This window comes from Monodon monoceros, unplaced genomic scaffold (genome assembly GCF_005190385.1).
Source record: "Monodon monoceros isolate NGI ecotype Baffin Bay Population unplaced genomic scaffold, NGI_Narwhal_1 Super_Scaffold_21, whole genome shotgun sequence".
NCBI lineage: Eukaryota > Metazoa > Chordata > Mammalia > Artiodactyla > Monodontidae > Monodon > Monodon monoceros.
The window spans coordinates 134,126,847-134,151,630 of NW_021703778.1; the positions used below are offsets into that span (position 1 = coordinate 134,126,847).

The window sequence follows — 24,784 nt, forward strand, 5'->3', positions numbered from 1 at the left end:
CTTAAAGTAATTCCCCTGTAGTGAACAGATTTTGATGATGTTTTCAGGGCCAATTTGATATAGAAACAGTTTCAGAGACTTGGCTTGGCCAAGTGAGGATATAACTTTTTTAGGACTATTTGATTTCTAATGAACAAGAAGTTTAAGCCCGGCTAGATAAAGAAATTCTTCTTTGATGTTTCAAAGCATCTTACATATTCAAATGGAACTGATCGTCAGTAAAGAGCCAGAAAAATATGGTGCTGTTCCTAGCGTATTCAAGATGAATCCTCTTTCATATTCTGGAAGAGTCTGTTTTTTTTTTTTTTTGAGAAGGAAAAATTGGGGGAAAAATAGGTAATCTAACTATTAGGCATAGTATTTCAAAAAACAGGAGTGCTCATAAAGGCTGATTTGTGGGAATAAGTCAATGTTAAAATGCTTAAAAAAACCAACCCATAATCATTTTTTTTTTTAAAGTTATATACTGCTCATTCCAAAACACGCATTCAGAAAGGGAATGGAGTCTGATGATTCTAGTAGAGACTTGGGTATCTGGGAATTAGTGATTGTTTTTTTCCACTGGCCGTTTCTTTAGTATATATAGAATCAAGCTATTTTACATTAAATTTGGGTAAAATTATTTTTATTTTCATCATACATTATCAGGTAGTGGTTTATTTCTACTATGGTCATGAAATCGTAGCAGATTGGACCTGTACGAACATGTAGTCCAACCCTCCAGTTTGGCCTTACCCCCTCACTGTTGTTGATGAATATGAAGCTTAGAGAAATAAAATCACCTCAGTTCATTTTAGTTTAGAGGCAGTGTTAGCATAAGTATATAGTTACTTCTTACCATGCAGGGTCTTGTCCCTCATTTGTCTTACGCTGTTTACTGTAAATTTTGAAAGAGATTAGAGAAAGCCATTTCTATGGGGGAAAATGAATTGTACTTACCATGAAATTATGTGCTACCAGGAAGTTGTTACCGTGCAGCTGTTGCAGTGATGACAGGCTGATGTCACCCTAGAATGACCAGAGCAGCATAGTATAAAAATTGCTCTGCTTGCTCCTAAAATAAATTGAAAACAACCGAATTACCAAAAGAAATTACCCAGAATCAGTAGCGTGACGGCAGTGCCATGTGTATTTTTTAAGTATTCTCTATTCCATAAAAAACTGTGTGAGTACACACACAAATACAATTTAAAAAATATGTCCATATCCACATACAGATGCATACATGTGCACAAATAGAAAACACATGGACATATGTGCACACACATATTTAAATTATTAGGACATTTACCGACATAGAAACAGTATTTCAAAAATCATTAATTGATTTTCTGAAAGGTCTCCTGTAGATGTTTTCCCTGGAAATAATCAGAATTGTACTGGTTTAGTGCTCTGAGACCAGTGAAATATTCTAGTTTCTAATTCCCTTTAGCAATGTGATACTTTCTATAGGATTTGATAATTTTAACATGTGAGAGGATCCAGTTTTTTAAGAACAGTCACCACTATCATTGTTTTGTTGTTTGTTTTTATTTTGCATTTAGATGATTCAACAAAATAAAAGTAAAAGGAACAATCTCATTGAAAAGTGATCTACTAGAATATAAGCTTGGTGGCAGGGGCTTGTATCTGTTTTGTTCACTGCTGTACTTTTTAGTTTTTGGCTATAGTTAGTGTTCAATATTTGTCTTTTGAATGGTTGTTGATTACAGCAGAATAACCACAATGTTTTGTTGTCTGAAATTTTGTTGAAGTTCTTAAGTGACTAGAAAGCACATTTCCAGGCTAGGGAAAAAAAACATCTACTGACTTTCTCTAATGAATAAGAAACAGTATTAAAGTGTGGAGAATCTGGAGATGTATTCCTTACTTACTCTCATAGTACATGTGATTACAAAATTCCAATTGTTTACATGTAGTAAGAGCATTGTGAAATTTATAGAATTTGGAAACCTGACTCTCCATCTTACTGTTTTTCTAATGTTTTTACTACTACACCAGATGACTGTTCACATGCCCCTTTGTATTATTCATTCATTCTACAAAATACCGAGCAGCTCTTTGGTGTCAGGTACTGTGCTGTGAGGCATGGCAGTGAACAACAGGGCCTTGCAGTCTAATGGGGGAGACAGATGTTAACAGATATTTATACACAGAGTTTACCAAGCTTACAGAGTTTATTAGCAAATATAAAAATTAAGAGAGTTCTGAATCTTAAAATTTTGTTAAAGGATTTTCAGAATCATTTAACCCATCACTCTGAATTGCTAGTACTTTATGAATTACAACCTGTTCTGTGGTACTTATCAAAATCATATACTGATTGATTTGGAAGGGTATTTTCATTATTGCTTATTTCAACAACCTGTATATTAATGATTACTAATTAACTTTTCTGTTGCTGTTAAAGTAAGAGTTGTTTTCAGAGTTAACTTTATCTCTTATCAAATGGCTTCCAGAAACCTAGATCATATAATTTTTAATTTGGAATTAAATCCTGCATTTTAGAGTTAGCACAAAAGATAATTTGTGCTTTTCCTTTACTTGAGGGACACGAATAACGATAATACTTGTGGTGTACTATAGATTATCTAACAGATAAATCTCAGTAAATTGTAAACTTTTTATAGTAGACTTGAAGCTTGCTGAGTAAGACAAGTTAAAGATATATTTCAAATTATTACTTAAAATTACAGCCATGGGCTTCCCTGGTGGTGCAGTGGTTAAGAATCTGCCTGCCAATGCAGGGGACACGGGTTCAAGCCCTGATCCAGGAAGATCCCACATGCCACGGAGCAACTAAGCCCGTGCGCCACAACTACTGAGCCTGTGCTCTAGAGCCGACAAGCCACAACTACTGAACCCATGTGCCACAGCTACTGAAGCCTGTGCGCCTAGAGCCCGTGCTCCACAACAAGAGAAGCCACTACAATGAGAAGCCTGTGCACCTCAACAAAGAGTAGCCCTGCTCGCTGCAACTAGAGAAAGCCCACGCACAGCAACGAAGACCCAACACAGCCAAAAATAAATGAGTTAAAAAAAAAATTACAGCCATGTATAATTACCTTTGTTAGCATTTTTCTTCAAATGTTTTTATGTTTTTCTATATGGAAATAAGCTGAATTTTGGAAACTCTTTCCACAAATGCTTATATTTTTGACAAGCAAATTATTGAAATATAACTTAGGGCTCTAAGATATACCTTAGAAGAGAAACAGGGGCTCCATTTTGTTACATTCTAGGGGAGTAAAACATTAATTATACTATTGAATGTAGAGTTTGCCTGCAATTTTCCCCCTGAGTGTAGGTATTATCTAAGGTTGCATGATTTGCTGTGGCTCTTCTTGCTACATTTATACCCTCAACGCCTCATTTATTTATTATTTATATGGCAACTACAACAGAAATTGAAAGGGCGTCAGTTTTGTGTTATGGTTTTGAAAGTCAGCAAAATGTAGTTGAATTACTTAATGTGGGTGTTATTCAGGACTCATTACTAGGATCTCACTCTTTATACATTTGTCTCCCCCAAATTTTATTTTTTCTTGTGACTTTGCCCATCATTTTGTTGATGATAATAGCAAAGTTTCTCTTGGGTTTATTTTTAGCTGCTTTTACTGAATATTTCTACTTGGATATTTCATATATAGTCAACAATGTTGATTTGATTTGAACCACCATCTTAAACTCTTTATTTTGTAAACAGCTTTATTGAGGTATAGTTTACTTACTATAAAAAATTACTCATTTTAAATGTATGATTTGGTGATTTTTTTACTTCTGTGTAGTCACTTTGCATTCACACTTCTAGCCCCTAGTGATTATTAATGTACTTTCTGTCTGTAGTTTTACCTTCTCTGGACATTACTTATAAATGGAATCAAGCAATATGTAGTCTTTTGCCTAAATTCTTTTTTTTAGCATAAAATTTTTGAAGTTAATATGTTGTAGCATGTATCAATATTTTATTCCTTTTTGTTGCTAAATAGTATTCAGCATATAAATATTAACTGAATGAATTCATATTCATATTGTATGAATATACTTCATTTTGCTTATCCATTCACCAGTTGATGGACATTTAGATTGTTTCCACTATTTGGCTACCATGAGTAATGCTGCTGTTTTTATAAAAGTTTTCGGTCATGTGTTTTCATTTCTTTTGGGTAGATACCTTTGAGTGGAATTACTAAGTCATATAGTAAATTTATTTGTAAATTTAAGAAAAACTGCCAAACTAATTTCAAAGTGGTCGCACCCTTGTACACTCTCACAGCAACGTTTAAGGGTTGTAATTTCCCTCTACATCCTCAGTGACACTTTGATTATGGCCGTTGTAGTGGGTGTGAAGTAGTACTTCATTGTAGTTTTAATTTGCATTTTTCTAAAGGTTAATGGTGTTGAGCATCATTTCATGTGCTTATTAGTCCTATGTGTATCTTCTTTGGTGAAATGTCTATTAAAATCTTTGCTCATTTTTAAATTGGGGTTTTTGTTTTTTTTAAAGAATTATTCAGCTATAAGAGTCCTTTGTATATATTCTGGATACAGATTCTCTATAAAGCATGTAATTTGCAAGTATTTTCTCCCAGTCTGTGTTCTATCTTTTTTTAAAAAAATCTTCTCTCCTCAATATTTCTCTCTCCCAATTACCCTGTTTCTGTTAGTCTTCAGCTCTGTCTGGTTTTCACATTTTAGTATTCAACTCAGCTATTCCAGATTGCTACCAAGTCTTGCAGTTTTAATTATAATCTTTTTTTTTTCCTCTTCCTCTCAGTCACTACTCAAATCTTCAAACCTAATTACTAAAATAGCAACAAACCTGACCTACTTGATTCTAGGCTCTTCTTTCTTTAGCACTATTGTATTTTCTCGGCTATAAATGCTTGGGTATTTTCTTTTCAGACTAACAAAAATTCCATGATATATTTTTAAACTATTTATAATGAAAAATTTCAAAAAGAGCAAAGTAGAAAAATCATACAATGAATATTCATATGCCTAATGTCTAGATTCAGTAATCTTTAATTTGCTTCATATATATGTATCTTTTTCTGAACCATTTTGAAGTAAATTTCAGTTACTGTGAAATTTTACCTTTAAATTCTTTAACCTGCATCTCCCTCTGACCTGCCCTGATGTAGGACATTCTTATATGTAACCATAATGCCATAATCACACAAAACAAAATTAATAAAAATTCTCTAATGTAATCTTATACCCAGTCCACATTCAGATTTCATCAGTTGTTCCCCAAATGTCTCATGACTGTTTTCTCCTTTCCTAAATTGTTACTGAGCTAATGACTCTTGTTATATTTATTAAACCTCTTAATTCTTTTAAAATATAGAACAGCTCATATCTCATGCTACATTTCTTGCTTTTCTTTCTCATGCTGCTGACTTATTGAAGAGACCAAGCCAGTTGTCATATAGTATGGTTTTTAATTTTTCCCCTATGGTGTTGTTCAGTATGGTCCCTAGTATATTTTTATTATCTTTTTTATGGTTATAAAAATTATACCCATTTTGGCCAATTAGAAAATACTGCATAAAGATAAAAATATAAATCATAATCTCATCACCTAGAGATTACTACAGTTAACATTTTGCTGCTTTTATTATAGCTTTTTTCTTATGCAGATTTAAAAAATAGTTTAGATCATCCTTATTATGTACTTACTAGTTTATTAATTTCTCTTTGAACATAATTTTAAATGGCATACATGCTGTTACAATCAAACTCATGTTTACTTAATTTTCCCAATATTGCTGAACATTTATGTTCCTTTTGGTTTTTCACAGTTATAAACTGTGATGGTCAGTCTTTTGAATGAAAATTTGATTAGTATATTTCTGTTTTTTCTTATAAATTCTTACAAGTAGAATTATTGGGTTAAGCTATATGAGTACTTTAAATGTTTACTAAATTGTTTTTCATGAAGAAAGCAATTCCATTATTTGCTCTCCTATCAGCAGTGTATGAGAACATCTTTCTCCACACTCTCTTGTCATATTGGGCATCATTCTTTCATTTTATCCTTTATTTAGTAATTTGATGGAGGTTTGTTTCGACATTGTTTTGAAGGGTCTGATCTTTTACCATATGAGTTCAAATTAGTCTTGGAATATTTTCTGGCTGTATTGTAAGCTGTGCCATACTGATTCAGTCTCTTTCGGCCCCCACTTCCCCATATATCCATTCTCTGCCCCTGTTATTTCATATAGTCTCAAGACACACATACTGCTCTAGTGATATTGTTGTCTTCTTTATTGCCTTGCTTTTGTAGACTTTGTCTGCCCTCTGAGGTCTTGCACAAGTTGCACTGTTTCAGTTTTCCACCTTTCATTGATTTTTCCTCTCTTTTGATTTTTCTATAGCCCTCTTCAATCTGTACTATATCATTTGGTGCCAAGTCAAATTTAGTTCAGGTGTTGAATATCACTATTGCATCATACAGTGTGACTTCTTTAATCTGAATCCTTCTTTTCCTGATAATTTAGAATAATATCACACTTACTGTTTTGTGTAGAAATATCACTTTCATTTTCATTTTGCATCCAGAAACTTTTAAACACCGTTTTGCCTCCAGTCACTTAAAAAACCCCTAACATTTTCCTCATAGGACTTCTTGTTGAGATAGCTGGTCTCTTGGTGATTTTTTTTAAAAATCTTAATTATGTCAGTGATTTGTACTGTAAGTTCTTCCTCAGCTTTAGATTTGAGAAACTTGGCATCTATCTCACACCAGTTTTGGGGGGAAAAGATTGGATATTAGAAGACTAGGTTGTGTATGATTTATGAACTTTATTTTCTCATTCTCATGATAAATAGAATTACCACTGAGTAATGTTTATTTCTCTCTAAATGCTATAATAAAAAAATTTGTCTTTTTGAACCTATGGCATTTTGACCATATCAAAATTATTAGAATTTGTATAGAAATCTAGGACTTACTTATTAATATCAGACTTTTAAATTGAGCAACTGTGATTATATTATCTAAAAATAGGATATTGATAGGCAGTGTGGTATGGTAGAGCCCACACTGGACAGGAATTAGGAGATAAGACTCTAACTATGTGACCTTAGGAGAAATTTATACTTTAGAGGTCTTAGTTTCTTTATCCATAAAATAAGGAAGTTAGGGGAAAAGAACACAGGCTTTAGAATCTGACACCCTTGGCTTTTAATCCTCAATCCGCCATTACCTACAGTGTGACCTTGCTAAGTCACATATCTAAGCCCCTGTTCGTCATTTGTAAAGTAGGGATGATAGTATTTATCTCATAAAACTATTGTGAATACTAAAGAAATAATGCATTAAAAGCCTTTAGACCAGTGCCTGGCACTGAGTAAATAATGTTAGCTATTATTATTGTATGATCTTTTATGTACCCACAAACTTGCAGACAATACTTTGGATTATATGACATCATAACTTTTTTTTTTTTTTTTGCTGTATGTGGACCTCTCACTGTTGTAGCCTCTCCTGTTGCGGAGCTCAGGCTCCGGACGTGCAGGCTCAACGGCCATGGCTCATGGGCCTGGCTGCTCAGAGGCATGTGGGATCTTCCTGGACCGGGGCACGAACCCGTGTCCCCTGCATCGGCAGGCGGACTCTCAACCACTGCGCCACTAGGGGAGCCCGACATCATAACTTTTAACTTGGGCATCATTGTTGCTATTTAGGGAATGATTACTTTTAATGTGTTCATTCCCACGTTAATGACTTAAGAGAGCCTGTCTTTTTTTTGAATGTTATCTTCCTTGGAAAATATTCCAGCTCTTGGAATTATCCATTTTGTATCATCTTTCCTGGGTCTTGCTTTCCAATTTGTAATGTGAAAATGGAGTAATCAAAGTAATCTGCATTACTGTGTTATGGGATAACTATAATATAATAGGTGTCCTTTTAAAATTCTTACAGTTTCCTTTATCTTCTTTTTTTTTTAACCTAAAAATGTGACAGTAATACTGGACTTTTTGTATAATGTGACAGGAGAATATAGTACCTTAGTAACTTATGAAGAAGACACTTTGAAACAGGGATGTCAAAATGCCACTCAGAATGTCCTGCTTAGGCAGGCCCCTTCTTAACCTGTGTAATACTCTGTATTCAGATTCATTGTTCAGAAATTGGATTACTGAGAGGTAGTACAAGATTTAGCTTGACAGTTTCAAGTTTATTTAGAAAGGCTCTGAAACATATGGAGGTTAAGGGTTAAAATAATGTTAATGGAGTTTTCCATATATCTCACTTTTATTTCATTTTTGATGTGTATTATTTCAGCCAGGTAAATGAGCAAATCAGAATATCTAAAACCATTTTAATTTTTTTAATTTTAATTTTTTTTAAAGACACATTTTAAATTTTCACCAAGAATTTTTATTATTTCAAAAAATTTTTATTTATTTTATTTTTGGCTGCGTTGGGTCTTTATTGCTGCACATGGCTTTCGCTAGTTGCGGCAAGTGGGGGCTACTCTTTGTTGAGGTGTGTGGGCTTCTCATTGTGGAGGCTTCTCTTGTTGTGGAGCACGGGCTCTAGACGGGTGGGCTTCATCTAGTTGTGGCGTGTGGGCTCAGTAGTTGTGGCTCGCAGGCTTTAAAGCACAGGTTCAGTAGTTGTGGTGCACGGGCTTAGTTGTTCTGTGGCATGTGGGATCTTCCCAGACCAGGGCTCGAACCCGTGTCCCCTGCACTGGCAGGCAGATTCCTAACCACTGTGCCACCAGGGAAGTCCTGAAACCCATTTTAAAAAATTGTGGTAAAATATATATTACATAAATGTTACCATTTTAACTATTTTGAAGTATGTTCACAGTGTACATCCATCACCACCATCCATCTCCAGGATTTTTTTTATCTTCTCCAATTAGAACTCTGTACTCATTTAAATAGTAATGCCTCATTCCCTGCCTCCCCACACCCTCTGGCAGTCATCATTCTGCTTTCTGTCTTTATGAATTTGACTAAGAACCTCATATAATTGGAATCATACAATATTTATCCTTTTGTGACTGGCTTATTTCATTCACTTAGCATAATGTCTCCAAGATTCATCCATGTTTTAGCATGTATCAGATTTCTTTCCTTTTTTAAGACTGAATAATAGTCCATTGTGTGAATACCCTATTCACTATCCATCGATGGACACAAGGTTACTTTTACCTTTTGGCTATTGTGAGTAATGCTGCTGTGAGTAGGGGTGTACAAATATCTGTTCAAGTTCCTCCTTTCACTACTTTTGGGTGTATACCCAGAAGTGGAGTTGTTGGCTTATATGGTAATTTTATATTTAATCTTTTAATCTTTTGAGGAATTGCTGTCTGTTTTCCATAGTAGCTGCACCATTTTACATTCCCATCAGCAATGGACATGAGTTCCAATTTCTCCACATCCTTGCCAACACTTGTTATTTTATGTGTTTTTTTTGTTTTGGATAATAGCCATCCTAAATAGCTGTGGGTGTTAAGTGCTACAGTTGGGCCCTCTGTATTTGTGGGTTCCACATCCATGGCTTCAAGCAGCCATGATATTCAGTCTGGGTTTGGTTGAATTCATGGATGCAGAACCCAGGCATGAGGAATCTGGGAATAGGGAGGTCTGACTGTGCTAGTATGCCATTTTATATAAAGGACTTCTGCATCCATGATTTTGGTATCCCTGGGGCAACTTGGAACCAGACCCCTCAGGGATACTGAGGGGCAATTTTATATCCTCATGGTTTTGATTTGCCTTTCCCTAATGACTAGTGATGTTAAACATCTTTTTTGGTGCTTGTTGGCCATTTGTACATCTCTGGAGAAATGTCTGTTCAAGTCCTTTGCCCAAGTTTGCTGAAGGAGTTTTGAGGTCACAGTGTCAGAGAAGCTATTAATATGATGGTAAACTAGCTAGGATAATGCTACATGGTATTAAACTTGTTGAAGAGAAGAACCATGAGTCATATGCAAACATCCTCAGTGGTCGTTCCTCACCACCTCAGTTGCACTGTATCACTTTTAATTCATGGTTTTTACCTTTTTTTTTCTTTAAATAAAAGAGAACAAATGTTTTATGTATCCAACTTAGTAATTTAAGTAATGGAAACTAAGGGAGGTAACAAGAGGAATAAATTATAAACCAGAAAACATTGGAATTAATAACTGTAAGAACTAGTTTTTATTAAAAAGTTAGGACATAGAGAAGCTGGTGAGAACTATACCAAGAAAAATAACAGAATTAGAGTTAGAATCAGAAAACATAGACTATATAAAAAAATACGGATTTTTAAAAATTAGAATTATGTGCTCAGATTACAATAAATATATAAATCTCAGTGTAATGGTGCTATGTGGCTGAGTGGTATTTTATTTTGTATATTTTTCATCAAGTATGATCTTTTTATTTTATTTATCCAGTAGCTTTTTTCAGAAAAATACATGGATATTCCATTCAACTTAATTTTTAGCATAATATTCCTCATTTTGTGTGTGTGTGTGTGTAAGTAGACATCAGATACACATATTTGTTAAGTAAGTTTAATTCCATTGTAAAGACTTAAGAGAATAGATATTTATGTGGCAAAACTTTGCAGAGAATAATTTCATTAGTGTCCTTCCTTAACTAAAGCTTTCAACAAAACACAGGTTACCAAAACTGTCAAAGTTGTATAATAAAAATAGAAAAATGTGAGAATAGACTATGCTTATATGTTTCCTGAATTCTATCATTGACATTTAACAGCTATACTCTTTAAGGCTAAATTTTAATTTAATTATGGATTTAGTTTTCTTCCTTTAAATCATGTGTCACTGACTATGTGTTAATTATATAATACGGGTTTCAGTAATGTAATGAATAATGGGTAATATTTTTAATGTGAGGAATTTAGCTCATCTTTAAAATGACTGCAAATAAGTATTAATATGAAAGTAATATTAAAAAGTATTATTTTCCTTCATTTTTCTAACAGGGCCAACATATTACATTACCACCCATTCAAAAGCTTGAAGAAGCTCTATATGAATATCAACCACTGCAAATAGAGACTTGTGGGCCACAAGTTCCTGAGCTTGAGATGCTAGGAAGACTTGGGTAAGTGTTCAGAAGAACTTCTCATTGAGGAACTGATGTTTAGGACTTGGTTGTTGCCATTTTTAACTGATACTTTAGCATTCTTAGATTTTGAGTTTACAGAACTTTACTCTTTTGTAAGAAATGAATGGTGCTTAATACTAAGTTAATCTGTTATTTTTCCTACGGTCCTATTAGGTCTTTTGAGACTGAGACTGGATTGTATTAGTTCCCTTTTAAGGATGTCATTGGCAGCCAGCCATACTGAAGTAGCTGTTCATTTTCGGCTCACTGTGTATTTTTTTTAGAAATAGGGGCTTAATTTAGTCAGCAGTAAGCCAGTGAAAATAGAGTTGAACTCATTGCCATGAAAAAGAGTAGATTTACTCAATGTCTGTTCTGTATAGTGAAATTATATTTATGAGAAATGAGCTACAAAATATATTTTGTCAAAGGGTATGATGTAGAGCTGGCCCAGTGGCTCAAAACCTGTAATATATGCATCCATTTTGGAAATGAACTTGGGATTATGGCTTTTGTGATTGATGGAGATGATCACATTCTGTCTTAGGGGAACAAATGGGTATTTGTGTACTTATGGAAAGTATAGATATAAACTTTGTTGGATGGAGTAAATCATATCTTGATCTGGTGTCTTAATCTAAACTACTGAATGAAAAGATAATTTAGAAACAGTTGTTTCTTAACAAAATAAAATAGCACGAAGAGTATAATGTGGATCAGGAAACTTACACAAGCCTATTAGATAGCCTCATCCACCAGAGGGCAGACAGCAGAAGCAAGAAGAACTACAATCCTGCAGCCTGTGGAACAAAAACCACATTCACAGAAAGATAGACAAGATGAAAAGGCAGAGGGCTATGTACCAGATGAAGGAACAAGATAAAACCCCAGAAAAACAACTAAATGAAGTGGAGATAGGCAACCTTCCGGAAAAAGAAGTCAGAATAATGATAGTGAAGATTATCAAGGACCTCGGAAAAAGAATGGAGGCAAAGATCGAGAAGATGCAAGAAATGTTTAACAAAGACCTAGAATAATTAAAGAACAAACAGAGATGAACAATACAATAACTGAAACGAAAACTACACTAGAAGGAATCAATAGCAGAATAAATGAGGCAGAAGAATGGATAAGTGACCTGGAAGACAGAATGGTAGAATTCACTGCTGCAGAACAGAATAGAGAAAAAAGAATGAAAAGAAATGAAGACAGCCTAAGAGACCTCTGGGACAACATTAAACGCACCAACACTCGCATTATAGGTGTCCCAAAAGGAGAAGAGGGAGAGAAAGGACCTGAGAAAATATTTGAAGAGATTATAGTTGAAAACTTCCCTAACACGGGAAAGGAAATAGCCACCCAAGTCCAGGAAGCGCAGTGAGTCCCATACAGGATAAATCCAAGGAGAAACACGCCGAGACACATAGTAATCAAATTGGCAGAAATTAAACACAAAGAAAAATTATCGAAAGCAGCAAGGGAAAAATGACAAATAATATACAAGGGAACTCCCATAAGGTTAACAGCTGATTTCTCAGCAGAAACTCCACAAGCCAGAAGGGAGTGGCATGATATACTTAAAGTGATGAAAGGGAAGAACCTACAACCAAGATCACTCAACCCGGCAAGGATCTCATTCAGATTCGATGGAGAAATCAAAAGCTTTACAGACAAGCAAAAGCTAAGAGAATTCAGCACCACCAAACCAACTCTACAACAAATTCTAAAGGAACTTCCCTAAGTGGGAAACACAAGAGAAAAAAAGGACCTACAAAAACAAACCCAAAACAATGAAGAAAATGGTCATAGGAGCATACATATCAATAATTACCTTAAACGTGAATGGATTAAATGCTCCAACCAAAAGACACAGCCTTGCTGAATGGATAGAAAAACAAGACCCATATATATATATGCTGTCTACAAGAGACCCACTTCAGACCTAGGGACACATACAGACTGAAAGTGAGGGGATGGAAAAAGATACTCCATGCAAATGGAAATCAAAAGAAAGCTGGAGTAGCAATACTCATATCAGATATAATAGACTTTAAAATAAAGAATGTTACAAGAGACAAGGAAGGACACTACATAATGATCAAGGGATCAATCCAAGAAGAAGATATAACAATTATAAATATATATGCACCCAACATAGGAGCACCTCAATACATAAGGCAACTGCTAACAGCTATAAAAGAGGAAATCGACAGTAACACAATAATAGTGGGAGACTTTAACACCTCACTTACACCAATGGACAGATCATCCAAAATAAAAATAAATAAGAAAACAGAAGCTTTAAATGACACAATAGACCATATAGATTTAATTGATATTTATAGGACATTCCATCGAAAACCAGCAGATTACACTTTCTTCTCAAATGCACACAGAACATTCTCCAGGAGAGATCACATCTTGGGTCACAAATCAAGCCTCAGTAAATTTGAGGAAATTGAAATCATATCAAGCATCTTTTCTGACCACAACGCTATGAGATTAGAAATGAATTACAGGGAAAAAAATGTAAAAAACACAAACACATGGAGGCTGAACAATACATTACTAAATAAGCAACTGATCACTGAAGAAATCAAAGAGGAAATCAAAAAATACCTAGAGACAAATGACAATAAAAACATGATGATCCAAAACCTATGGGATGCAGCAAAAGCAGTTCTAAGAGGGAAGCTTATAGCTATACAAGCCTACCTCAAGAAACAAGAAAAATCTCAAATAAACAATCTAACCTTACACCTAAAGGAACTAGAGAAAGAAGAACAACAAAACCCAAAGTTAGCAGAAGGAAAGAAATCATAAAGATCAGAGCAGAAGTAAATGAAATAGAAACAAACAATAGCAATGATCAATAAAACTAAAAGCTTGTTCTTTGAGAAGATAAACAAAATTGATAAACCATTAGCCAGACTCATCAAGAAAAAGGGGGAGAGGACTCAATTCAATAAAATTAGAAATGAAAAAGGAGAAGTTACAACAGACACCGCAGAAATACAAAGCATCCTAAGAGACTACTACAAGGAGCTCTATGCCAACAAAATGGACAACCTGGAAGAAATGGACAAATTCTTAGAAAGGAATAACCTTCCAAGACTGAGCCAGGAGGAAATAGAAAATATGAACAGACCAATCACAAGTAATGAAATTGAAACTGATGAAAAATCTTCCAACAAACAAAAGTCCAGGACCAGATGGCTTCAAAGGTGAATTCTATCAAACATTTAGAGAAGAGCTAACACCTGTCCTTCTCAAACTCTTCCAAAAATTGCAGAGGAAGGAATACTCCCAAACTCATTCTATGAGGCCACCGTCACCGTGATACTGAAACCAGACAAAGATACTACAAAAAAAGAAAATTACAAACCAGTATCACTGATGAATATAGATGCAACAATCCTCAACAAAATACTAGCAAACAGAATCCAACAACACATTAAAAGGATCATACACCATGATCAAGTGGGAATTTTCCCAGGGATGCAAAGATTCTTCAATATACACAAATCAATCAATGTGATACGCCATATTAACAAATTGAAGAATAAAAACCATATGATCATCTCAATAGATGCAGAAAAAGCTTTTGACAAAATTCAACACCCATTTATGATAAAAACTCTTCAGAAAGTGGGCATATAGGGAACCTACCTCAACATAATAAAGACCATATACGACAAACCCACAGCCAGCATCATTCTCAATGGTGAAAAACTGAAAGCATTTCCTCTAAGATCAGGAACGAGACAAGGATGTCCACTCTCACCATTGTTATTCAACATAGTTTTGGAAGTCCTAGCCACAGCAATCAGAGAGGAAAAAGAAATAAAAGGAATACAAATTGGAAAAGAAGTAAAACTGTCACTGTTTGCAGATGACATGACACTATACATAGGGAATCCTAAAGATGCCACCAGAAAACTACTAGAGCTAATCAATGAATTTGGTAAAGTTGCAGGATACAAAATTAATGCACTCTCTTGCATTCCTCTACACTAATAATGAAAGTCTGAAAGAGAAATTAAGGAAACACTCCCATTTACCATTGCAACAAAAAGAATAGAATACCTAGTAATAAACCTACCTAGGGAGACAAAAGACCTGTATGCAGAAAACTATAAGACACTGCTGAAAGAAATTAAAGATGATACCAACAGATGGAGAGATATACCATGTTCTTGGATTGGAAGAATCAATATTGTGAAAATGACTATACTACCCAAAGCAATCTACAGATTCAATGCAATCCCTATCAAATTACCCATGACATTTTTTATGGAAATAGAACAAAAAAATCTTAACATTTGTATGGAGACACAAAAGACCCCGAATAGCTAAAGCAGTCTTTAGGGAAAAAAATGGAGCTGGAGGAATCAGACTCCCTGACTTCAGACTATACTACAAAGCTACAGTAATCAAGACAGTATGGTACTGGCACAAAAACAGAAATGTAGATCAGTGGAACAAGTTAGAAAGCCCAGAGATCAACCCACGCATCTATGATCAACTAATCTATGACAAAGGAGACAAGGATATATAATGGAGAAAAGACAGTCTCTTCAATAAGTGGTGCTGGGAAAACTGGACAGCTCCATATAAAAGAATGAAATTAGAACACTCCCTAACACCATACACAAAACTAAACTCAAAATGGATTAGAGACCTAAATATATGACCGGACACTATAAAACTCTTAGAGGAAAACATAGGAAGAACACTCTTTGACATAAATCACAGCAAGATCTTTTTTGATCCATCTCCTAGAGTAATGGAAATAAAAACAGAAATAAACAAATCAGACCTAATGAAACTTCAAAGCTTTTGCACAGCAAAGGAAACCATAAACAAGACGAAAAGACAACCCTCAGAATGGGAGAAAATATTTGCAAATGAATCAACAGAGAAAGGATTAATCTCCAAAATATATAAACAGCTCATGTAGCTCAATATTAAAGAAAGAAACAACCCAATCCAAAAATGGGCAGAAGACCTAAATAGACATTTCTCCAAAGAAGACATACAGATGGCCAAGAAGCACATGAATAGCTGCTCAACATCACTAATTGTTAGAGAAATGCAAATCAAAACTACAATGAGGTATCACCTCACACCAGTTAGAATGGGCGTCATCAGAAAATCTACAAACAACAAATGCTGGAGAGGGTGTGGAGAAAGGGAACTCTCTTGCACTGTTGGTGTGAATGTAAATTGTTCTCCACTATGGAGAGCAGTATGGAGGTTCCTTAAAAAACTAAAAATAGAATTACCTTATGATCCAGCAATCCCACTACTGGGCATATATCCAGAGAAAACCATAATTCAAGAAGACACGTGGACCCCAATGTTCATTGCAGCACTGTTTACAATAGCTAGGTCATGGAGGCAACATCGACAGACGAATGGATAAAGAAGTTGTGGTACATATATACTATGGAATATTACTCAGCCATAAAAAGGACGAAATTGAGTCATTTGTTGAGCCGTTGATGGATCTAGAGACTGTCATACGGAGTGAAGTAAGTCAGAAAGAGAAAAACAAATATCGTATATTAACACATGTATGTGGAACCTAGAAAAGTGGTACAGATGAACTGGTTTGCAGGGCAGAAGTTGAGACACAGACGTAGAAAACAAACGTATGCACAACAAGGGGGAAAGCCGCGGTGGGGTGGGATGATGGTGTGCTGAATTGGGCGATTGGGGTTGACATGTGTATGAAATTGATGACTAAGAAGAACCTGCTGTACAAAAAAATATATAAAATTAAATTTAAAAAATTTTTAAAAAAAACTAAAAAAAAATACAATGTGAAAAGAAAGCGATGGATATGGTGAGACCAAGTAATAAAAAAGTAATGAAAAAAAAGTCCCCAACAGCAAAAATAAGGTAGGTGAAACAGATAATAAACGCTACAGGCATCTTCAAAACCCAAACTGCAATCTTGAACATAAAGTATAGTATTTTACATATGAGTGTGGAGGCTCCAGGTTCAAATTACTGTGAAAATTATAGATAATTCACTTATCTGCTTTTTGGTAGATCTTAAGATTTTCTTTAGTTTTGTATTCTCTTAAAAGTCCTGCAGCCTCCAAGCATGAAGCCGTGGGGAAGTGAAAAAAAACCTAAAACCCCTTTTGAGTTTTAGATAACAAATTTATCAAATAATTGGCCTGAATGTTAAAATTGAAGCTTGAAAAGAGAGACAATATTGGGTTTTATGTAAAAAGGTATAAGTGATATAGACATTGATTTCTTATTTCTTACTGGGTTAGCAGGGGCCAGAATTCTGTATCTTTCAAATAAATTTTCTTATAATCTTTACTTTTAATATTAGTGAGGACAGAGTGTTGAAAGTACTCCTCTGTTACAGTTGGTTTTTCTAATAATTTTGTCATTAAAATTACATTTGAGGGCTTCCCTGGTGGCACAGTGGTTAAGAATCCACCTGCCAATGCAGGGAACACGGGTTCGAGCCCTGATCCGGGAAGATCCCACGGAGCAACTAAGTCTGTGCACCACAACTACTGAGTTTGTGCTCTAGAGCCTGCGAGCCACAACTACTGAAGCCCATGCGCCCAGAGCCCATGCTGCTCCACAGCAAGAGAAGCCACCGCAGCGAAAGCCCGTGCACTGCAATGAAGAGTAGCCCCCACTTGCCACAACTAGAGAAAGCCCATGCACAGCAACGAAGACCCAACACAGCCAAAAATAAAGAAATAAAATAAATAAATTTGTTTAAAAAATTACATTTGAAAGGTTATGGAAATGGCCATGAATAATAAGAACACAAAAATAAACTGTACAACTGTTAGTACAAAGGATAGGAAGAGGGAAAAACTTGGCTGTTGTACTGTTCCTACACTATGCATGAAGAGGTATAATAGTATTTGGAGATATTTAGTATAAATCCTAGAGCAACAACTAAAAATGTAAAACAAAGAGGGACAGACAGTAAGCAAGCAACAGAGTAAATAATGAGATCCTTAAAAATACTCCATTAGTGAAAAGGAGGGCAGGAAAACGGAGGCAAAAAATGAAGAAATGGTATAATTAGGAAAGAAATAGCATGGTGGTAGATTTAATGTTAACTATATCAGTGATTACATTGTTCTAAACAAGCACTATCCAATAAAGCTTTCTGAAATGGGAATTCTGTGTCTGTGCTGTTCAGTATAGTAGCCACTAGTTGCATGCTTCTCCTGAGCATTTGAATATGCCTAGTGTAACTGAAGAATTGTATATTAAATTTTATTCAGTTTAATTTAAATAACCACATATGGTTAGTGGCTACCATGTTTGATAGAACAGGTCTAAATACTCCAAATAGTAGGCAGAAATTGCCAGATTGGATTAAAAAAACAAGATTTTACTGTATATTTTCTCTAATAACGTGACATTATATATGAAGATATAGTTTCTCTGAGCTTTAAAAGTTTCTCTGAAATCTTGGGACTATAATTTGTTTTTATTTTGTAAATAACTCAGCCAGTATCTCTTCACAGATTTCTTCTGCCCCATTTTCTCTATGTTTTCATTCTGAGACTCTGATTTCACATAGGTAAGACCTTCTGATGTTGTTTTACAGTTCTTTGATGCTCTATTTTGTGTTTTTCAATCTTTTCTTGAGTTTTGTGTTTCATAAGTTTGGATAATTCTTCTTGTCCTTTCCTTACAGTTCACTTATTCTTCTTCTATGTCCCTTTTGCTGATAAGCTCATCAAAGGAACTCTTTCTGGTATTGCAGTTGTCATTTCTAGCATTTCCATTTCACTCCTTTTTGTAATTTCCATCTTTTTGTTGAAATTCCCTGTCAGTTTTCACATATTATCCACTTTTTCCACTAGATCCTTCAGCTTAGTAACCATGTTATTTTCAGGTGCCTCTTTGATTGTTCTAACATCTCTGGGTCTGATTCTATTGACTATTTTATACCTTAATAGTAGATTTGTTTTCCCTGCTTTCTTGTGTTTATTGTAATTTTCTTTGAATATTGTACAACAGAACAGTAGAGACTGAGATAAATAATATTTATGGCCAGCAATATTTATGTCCCTTTTTCTGTTAGGCCATTAGTGTAAGGAGTTGAGTATCAAGTCAGTAGTTTGATCTCAGTTTGGTTGTTGTTGCTCTATCACAGGCTTCAGATTCTTCCAGCCAGGACCTGTTGCCACTTTGTACCTAGTATGAGGCCTGGAGTGCTGGAGGGTTTTTCTTAGTCTTCTTGCTCCACCCTCAGCTTTCAGCAGACTCTGTAAGCTTGAGCCAGAAAGGGGTTCTCTCTCTCAGTGTCCCTCCTCAGCGATAGACTCCTCTTGCTTTTTACTTGGAATGAGTCTTGTGGTAGGAGCAAGGGGGTTTCTTAGTTCTCCTGTTCTGATTTTTGTTTCAGGAGGTCTGTGTGCCAGAGCGTCAGAGTGGTGCTTTCTCAGTGTACCTTTCTCTTCCCCAGAGGCAAACAACTTCTGTCTCCTATTTCAGGATGCAGTTGAGTTTGCTATCCTCTCCCAACCCCACAGGTGAGCTCTGCCTTGTGATGGTGGGGATGGGAAGTCTTGGGTATAAGACAGTTTCCTGCCCTTCTTTCAACCTCTGCTTCGCATCATTATGTTAGTTTAGGTAAGAGTGGGTTTCCTGCCTTTCCTCAGTGATTGAAGGCTTTATTCTGTGTCAGTACAGGGTTGGGGAGGGTGGCAGTAGGTTTTTTACTCCTCCTCTAGTGGCACCCAACCTTTGCCCTACCCCAGCAGCTGAGTCTTGGCTGTTTTTTTAATAGTTCATTTCCTCGTGCATGTTCAATTTTTGCTGATTTTTACTTGGTCTACTCAATGGAATACCCTCCTCATCTTCCTCTTTTAATCTGCTGTGGTGCTGCTGCTGTATATTTGTATGTTAATATTTAGCTAACCCTGTTAGAAGTCTCTGTAAAATAGAGTAGCTTGATTGACTGTTTTCTTTTTTTCTTGTTTTGAGTAAAATTTTAAAATTGAATAAGCTTTGGCAACACTTTTGATTGTTTGGAGCCCTTTTTGTTTTACTTCTGTCTTTACTATTGTGGTTTGAATTTTAAAATGTAGGGTAGGGCTTCCCTGGTGGCACAGTGGTTAAGAATCGGCCTGCCAGTGCAGGAGACATGGGTTTGAGCCCTGGTCCGGAAGATCCCACATGCCGCGGAATAACTAAGTCCGTGTGCCACAGCTCCTGAGCCTGTGCTCTAGAGCCCGCAAGCCACAACTACTGAGCCTGTGTGCCACAGCTGCTGAGCCCGCGAGCCACAACTACTGAAGCCCATGCACCTAGAGCCCGTGCTCTGCAACGAGAAGCCACTGCAATGAGAAGCCTGCGCACTGCAACGAAGAGTAGCCCCTGCTCGCCGCAACTAGAGAAGGCCCACACACAGCAATAAAGACCCAGTGCAGCCAAAAATAAATAAATAAGTAAATAAGTAAGTAAGTAAATTTATAAAAAAACAATGTAGGGTAAGCACAATTTACATAAGGTATAACTATAGTGTTTGTACTTTCCCCAAGTTTTTCATATCTAAAATCTTATTTGATCCTAAATAAAGGATGCTGGATCATGGTTTTATTTTGTTTTGTTTTAGTGGTTGGGGGGCTTTCATTAATTATTGACTATTTAAAATATAGTTAGTTCCAGAATTCTAGAAGTATACTTTTGTCTCTCTCAACAAAGACTGTACAATATATTCTGTATCCACAACATTTAAGAAGACAAATTGTTCTGATTATGAGTTTGTATGTATTTCAAGCAATGGACCTTGATTATAAGTTTCTTTTAGCTTCTGTGGCTAAGTAGGGGAAGAATTTCTAGGTCATCCATAGTGATGTCAGAATTGCTAAAGAAACATTGACTTCTTCTTGATGTAGAAGTATCTACCAAAATAGAATGTGTCTCACACCTTCCTTCTCATCAGCCTTGTATCTTAAGAAAGGGATTGAATTCTTTTTTTAAAATAATATTTTATTTATTTGTTTATTTTGTTGCCCGGGTCTTAGTTGCGGTAGGTGGGCTCCCCAGCTGTGGCATGTGAACTCCTAGTTGCGGTGTGCATGTGGGATCCAGTTCCCTGACCAGGGATTGAACCTGGGCCCCCTGCATTGGGAGTGCAGAGTCTTAACCACTGTGCCATAAGGGAAGTTCCGTAAGGGATTGAATTCTACACAGTTTCTTTTTGGGAGCCAGGATGAATTAGCTCAGGTGGTCTCTTTGGTGACATGTTATGACTTCATACTTAAACATTTGCCAAAATAAATCCTAAGTAGATTTCTTACTTTACTAGTTCATTTTCTTTTCTGGAATTATTATTTGAAGCTATATTGCTTTCTTCCTTTTTAGAAATTATTTTAGATTTAAAAATGTATTTTTACATAATCTAATTTTCAGAAACATTTAGAAAGAAACTGAAGAAGTTACTCTGTGAAGTGACTTTTCAAAGAATAATTTGGTATTTACAAAGGTGCTACTCTTAAGGTACAGGAATATAAACTTTAGTTGACTTAAGGTATAGTAGTTACACATCTGTTCTAAGGGTTGTCCAAATTTTTGTTAGAAGATTACATCTAATAAGCCCCAGTTAATCTTTTTAACGGGCTCTCCCCCTTCCATAAAACTCTAGCTTCTACTCCTCTCTCTTTTCTTTTCCTGTTACAACAAATTTTCCATTTTGTGTTATTTTATCCTACAGAGGAAACAAGTTCAGTTTCTCTAGAGGCAAATAGAGAATACATTACCTTATTTTCATTTTCTTATATTTGCTTTGAAATCTGTATGAAATGAAGAAGTTAAGAATACTACACTTTGTAGCTTCACTTTAGTTGGTGCAAAACTATGAATGCAGGCACTTTCAAAATAATTTTAATTATATATTTTTGGGAGTATGTGGCATAAGGTCTTAGGAGGCATTGTGTCTCCAAAGAACTACTTTTTTGTCCTCATGTATAACTTAGATAAAGGACAAAATCAGAAGTACATTGCCATGAGATTTTAGGTGATTTTTACTGGAATCTTTTCTAAAGTTAGTTAAACTTTAGAAGTAGATGAAGAATAAATGAGAATTTCTCATTCAGGAGGGTATTATGAATATATAATTATAGTTCAAATTGCACTGGCAGTACTTTTCTGGTTTGCTCAAGGAAATATGTAAACACGTTTTATTAACTCTGTGCCAGTGGGAGCAAGCATTGGGAAAACTTAACTGCTAATTGAAATTCCCCAGACTGCAGCTTTAGTGGTTAGTTTAGTAAAGTCTCATTGATTGGCACTGTGAGAGTGTCTTTTTAATAACCAACTGGCTTTCTAGTTAATATTTTACTACTTCCCACCCAAAGAAAAGTATTTCCCTTAACTAATAGAATTTACAAGGATTATCAGTTTTATTCATCAATTTCAAATTATTTAGTCAAATATCACTACTGTTTTAAAAATATGTGATTTATTTAATATGAACTTTTCATTCATGAACCTATTCCAGAAATAAGGAACAACTGTTATAAGCTATAATCTTTAAGATGTATATTTTTCACTTTTACTTATTTTTGAATTTAAATGAAACCATTTGCTACCAGATTTCTGTAGAATAAAATTTTAATCTTCATTTCTGTAGAACATTTTTGTATGTTTCTTTGTGGTAGAGTGTCGTAGCCAAGTGCACACATTCATTTCTGTCTCTCCTGTTAACATAACTGATGTAAGTCCTGTGCTATCAACTATGAGAGCTTTAAAAAATAGACTTAAACTGTGATAGTTTACTATCTAGAGTCCTTCCTAACCAGTTGATAAGATTATTTAGCTATTATTATGAAATCACTTGTGAAAAAAATTGTGGTTGTAATAATTGTAGAACCTGATGATAGTTAGAAGGTTTCTTATTTGATCTTCATCAGCACCTATCAGTTTTGTTTTCTTGTGTGGCTGTAGACTACACTGATAAAAATCAAATTGCTGAACAGAAGTAACTGACCTGTTACGAATCCATTACTGTTATTGGCAAAACAATTAAAATGTTCATTCTTGAGGGAATAGGATAAGATATAGTTCCCCTAAAATAGAAGATCCACCTTCACAGTAACCCTGGAGATTCTTTCCCTCCCTCCCTTCCTTCCTTCCATTAGTTTTAGGTGTACAGCAAAGTGATTCAGTTATATATAAGTATTTTTCAGATTATTTTCCGTTATAGGTTATTATAAGATATCAAATATAATTCCCTGTGCTGTAGAGTAAATCCTTGTTGCTTATCCATTTTATGTATAGTAGTTTGTGCCTGTTAATCCCATATTCCTAATTTATCCTTCCCCCCCTCTTTCCCCTTTGGTAACCATAAGTATGTTTTCTATGTCTGTGAGTCTGTTTCTGTTTTGTCTGTAGATTCATTTGTATTATTTTTTAGATTACATGTATAAGTAATATCATATAATATTTGTCTTTGTCTGACTTATTTCACCTTAGCATGATATTCTCTAGGTCCATCCATGTTGCTGCAAATGGCAATATTTCATTCTTCTTTATGGCTGAGTAATATTCCATTGTGTGTGTGGATAGATCCTTAGGAGTGGGATTGCTGGATCATATGGTAGCTCTATTTTTAGCTTTTTAAGGAACCTCCGTATTATTTTCCATGGTGGCTGCACCAACTTACATTCCAACCAACAGTGTAGGAGGGTTCCCTTTTCTCCACACCCTCTCCAGCAGTTATTATTTGTAGACTTTTCTGATGATAGTCATTCTGGCCTGTGTGAGGTGATACCTCATTGTGGTTTTGATTTGCATTTCTCTAATAATTAGCAATGTTGAGCATCTTTTCATGTGACTGTTGGCCATCCGTATGTCTTTGGAGAAATGTCTCTTTAGGTCTTCTGTCTGTTTTTTGATTAGGTTGTTTGTTTTTTTGATAATGAGTTATGTGAGCTGTTTGTATATTTTGGATATTAACCCCTTGTTAGTTGCATCATTTGCAAATATTTTCTCCCATTCTGTAGGTTGTCTTTTGTTTTGTTTATGGTTTCCTTTACTGTGCAAAAGCTTTTAAGTTTGATTACATCCCATTTGTTTATTTTTGCTTATTTCTTTTGCTTTGGGAGACTGATCTAAGAAAATACTGCTATGATTTGTGTCAATAATGTTTTGTCTATGTTCTCTTCTAGGATTTTTATGGTGTCATGTCTTACATTTAGGTCTTTAAACCATTTTGAGTTTATTTTTGTATATAGTTTGAGGGAGTGTTATAATCTCATTGATTTACATTTAGCTGTCTAGGTTTCCCAACACCACTGACTTAAGAGACTGTCTTTTCTCCATTGTATATTCTTGACATTTTTGTTGCAGATTAATTGGCCATAGGTGTGTGGGTTTATTTCTGGGCCCTCTATTCTGTTCCATTGATCTATATGTCTGGTTTTGTGTCAATACCATGCTGTTTTGATTACTGTAGCTTTGTAGTATTTTCTGAAGTCTGGAAGGTTTATACCAACCCTGGAGATACTTTTCGTGATCATTCTTTTGCTCTTAAAAATTGATAAATTGGAACTTTTTATGTCAAGAATTTGAGATGAGGTATGAAACATATTTTAAAAAATTTTTTGTTATAACACTTTCTTAGTCTCCCTCCTTAAGTCTTCCTCATTTTTGCCAGAGAAAACTTTCTAATATATCAATCTGGGCATGTCTC

General features: G+C 35.1%; 1 protein-coding gene across 2 annotated transcripts in view; it reads left to right on the top strand.

Moving 5' to 3' along the window:
- Positions 1–24,784, top strand: part of MNAT1 (MNAT1 component of CDK activating kinase) — a 210,983-nt gene that overhangs the window by 109,534 nt on the left and 76,665 nt on the right. For both annotated transcript variants that reach the window (XR_003795844.1, XM_029237486.1), the window contains one exon: positions 10,961–11,082. Coding sequence is in view for 1 of the 2 variants with exons in the window: in XM_029237486.1 (XP_029093319.1) it covers positions 10,961–11,082 (122 nt within the window). In the remaining variant the exon portion in view is untranslated. The remainder of the gene's footprint in view (positions 1–10,960; positions 11,083–24,784) is intronic.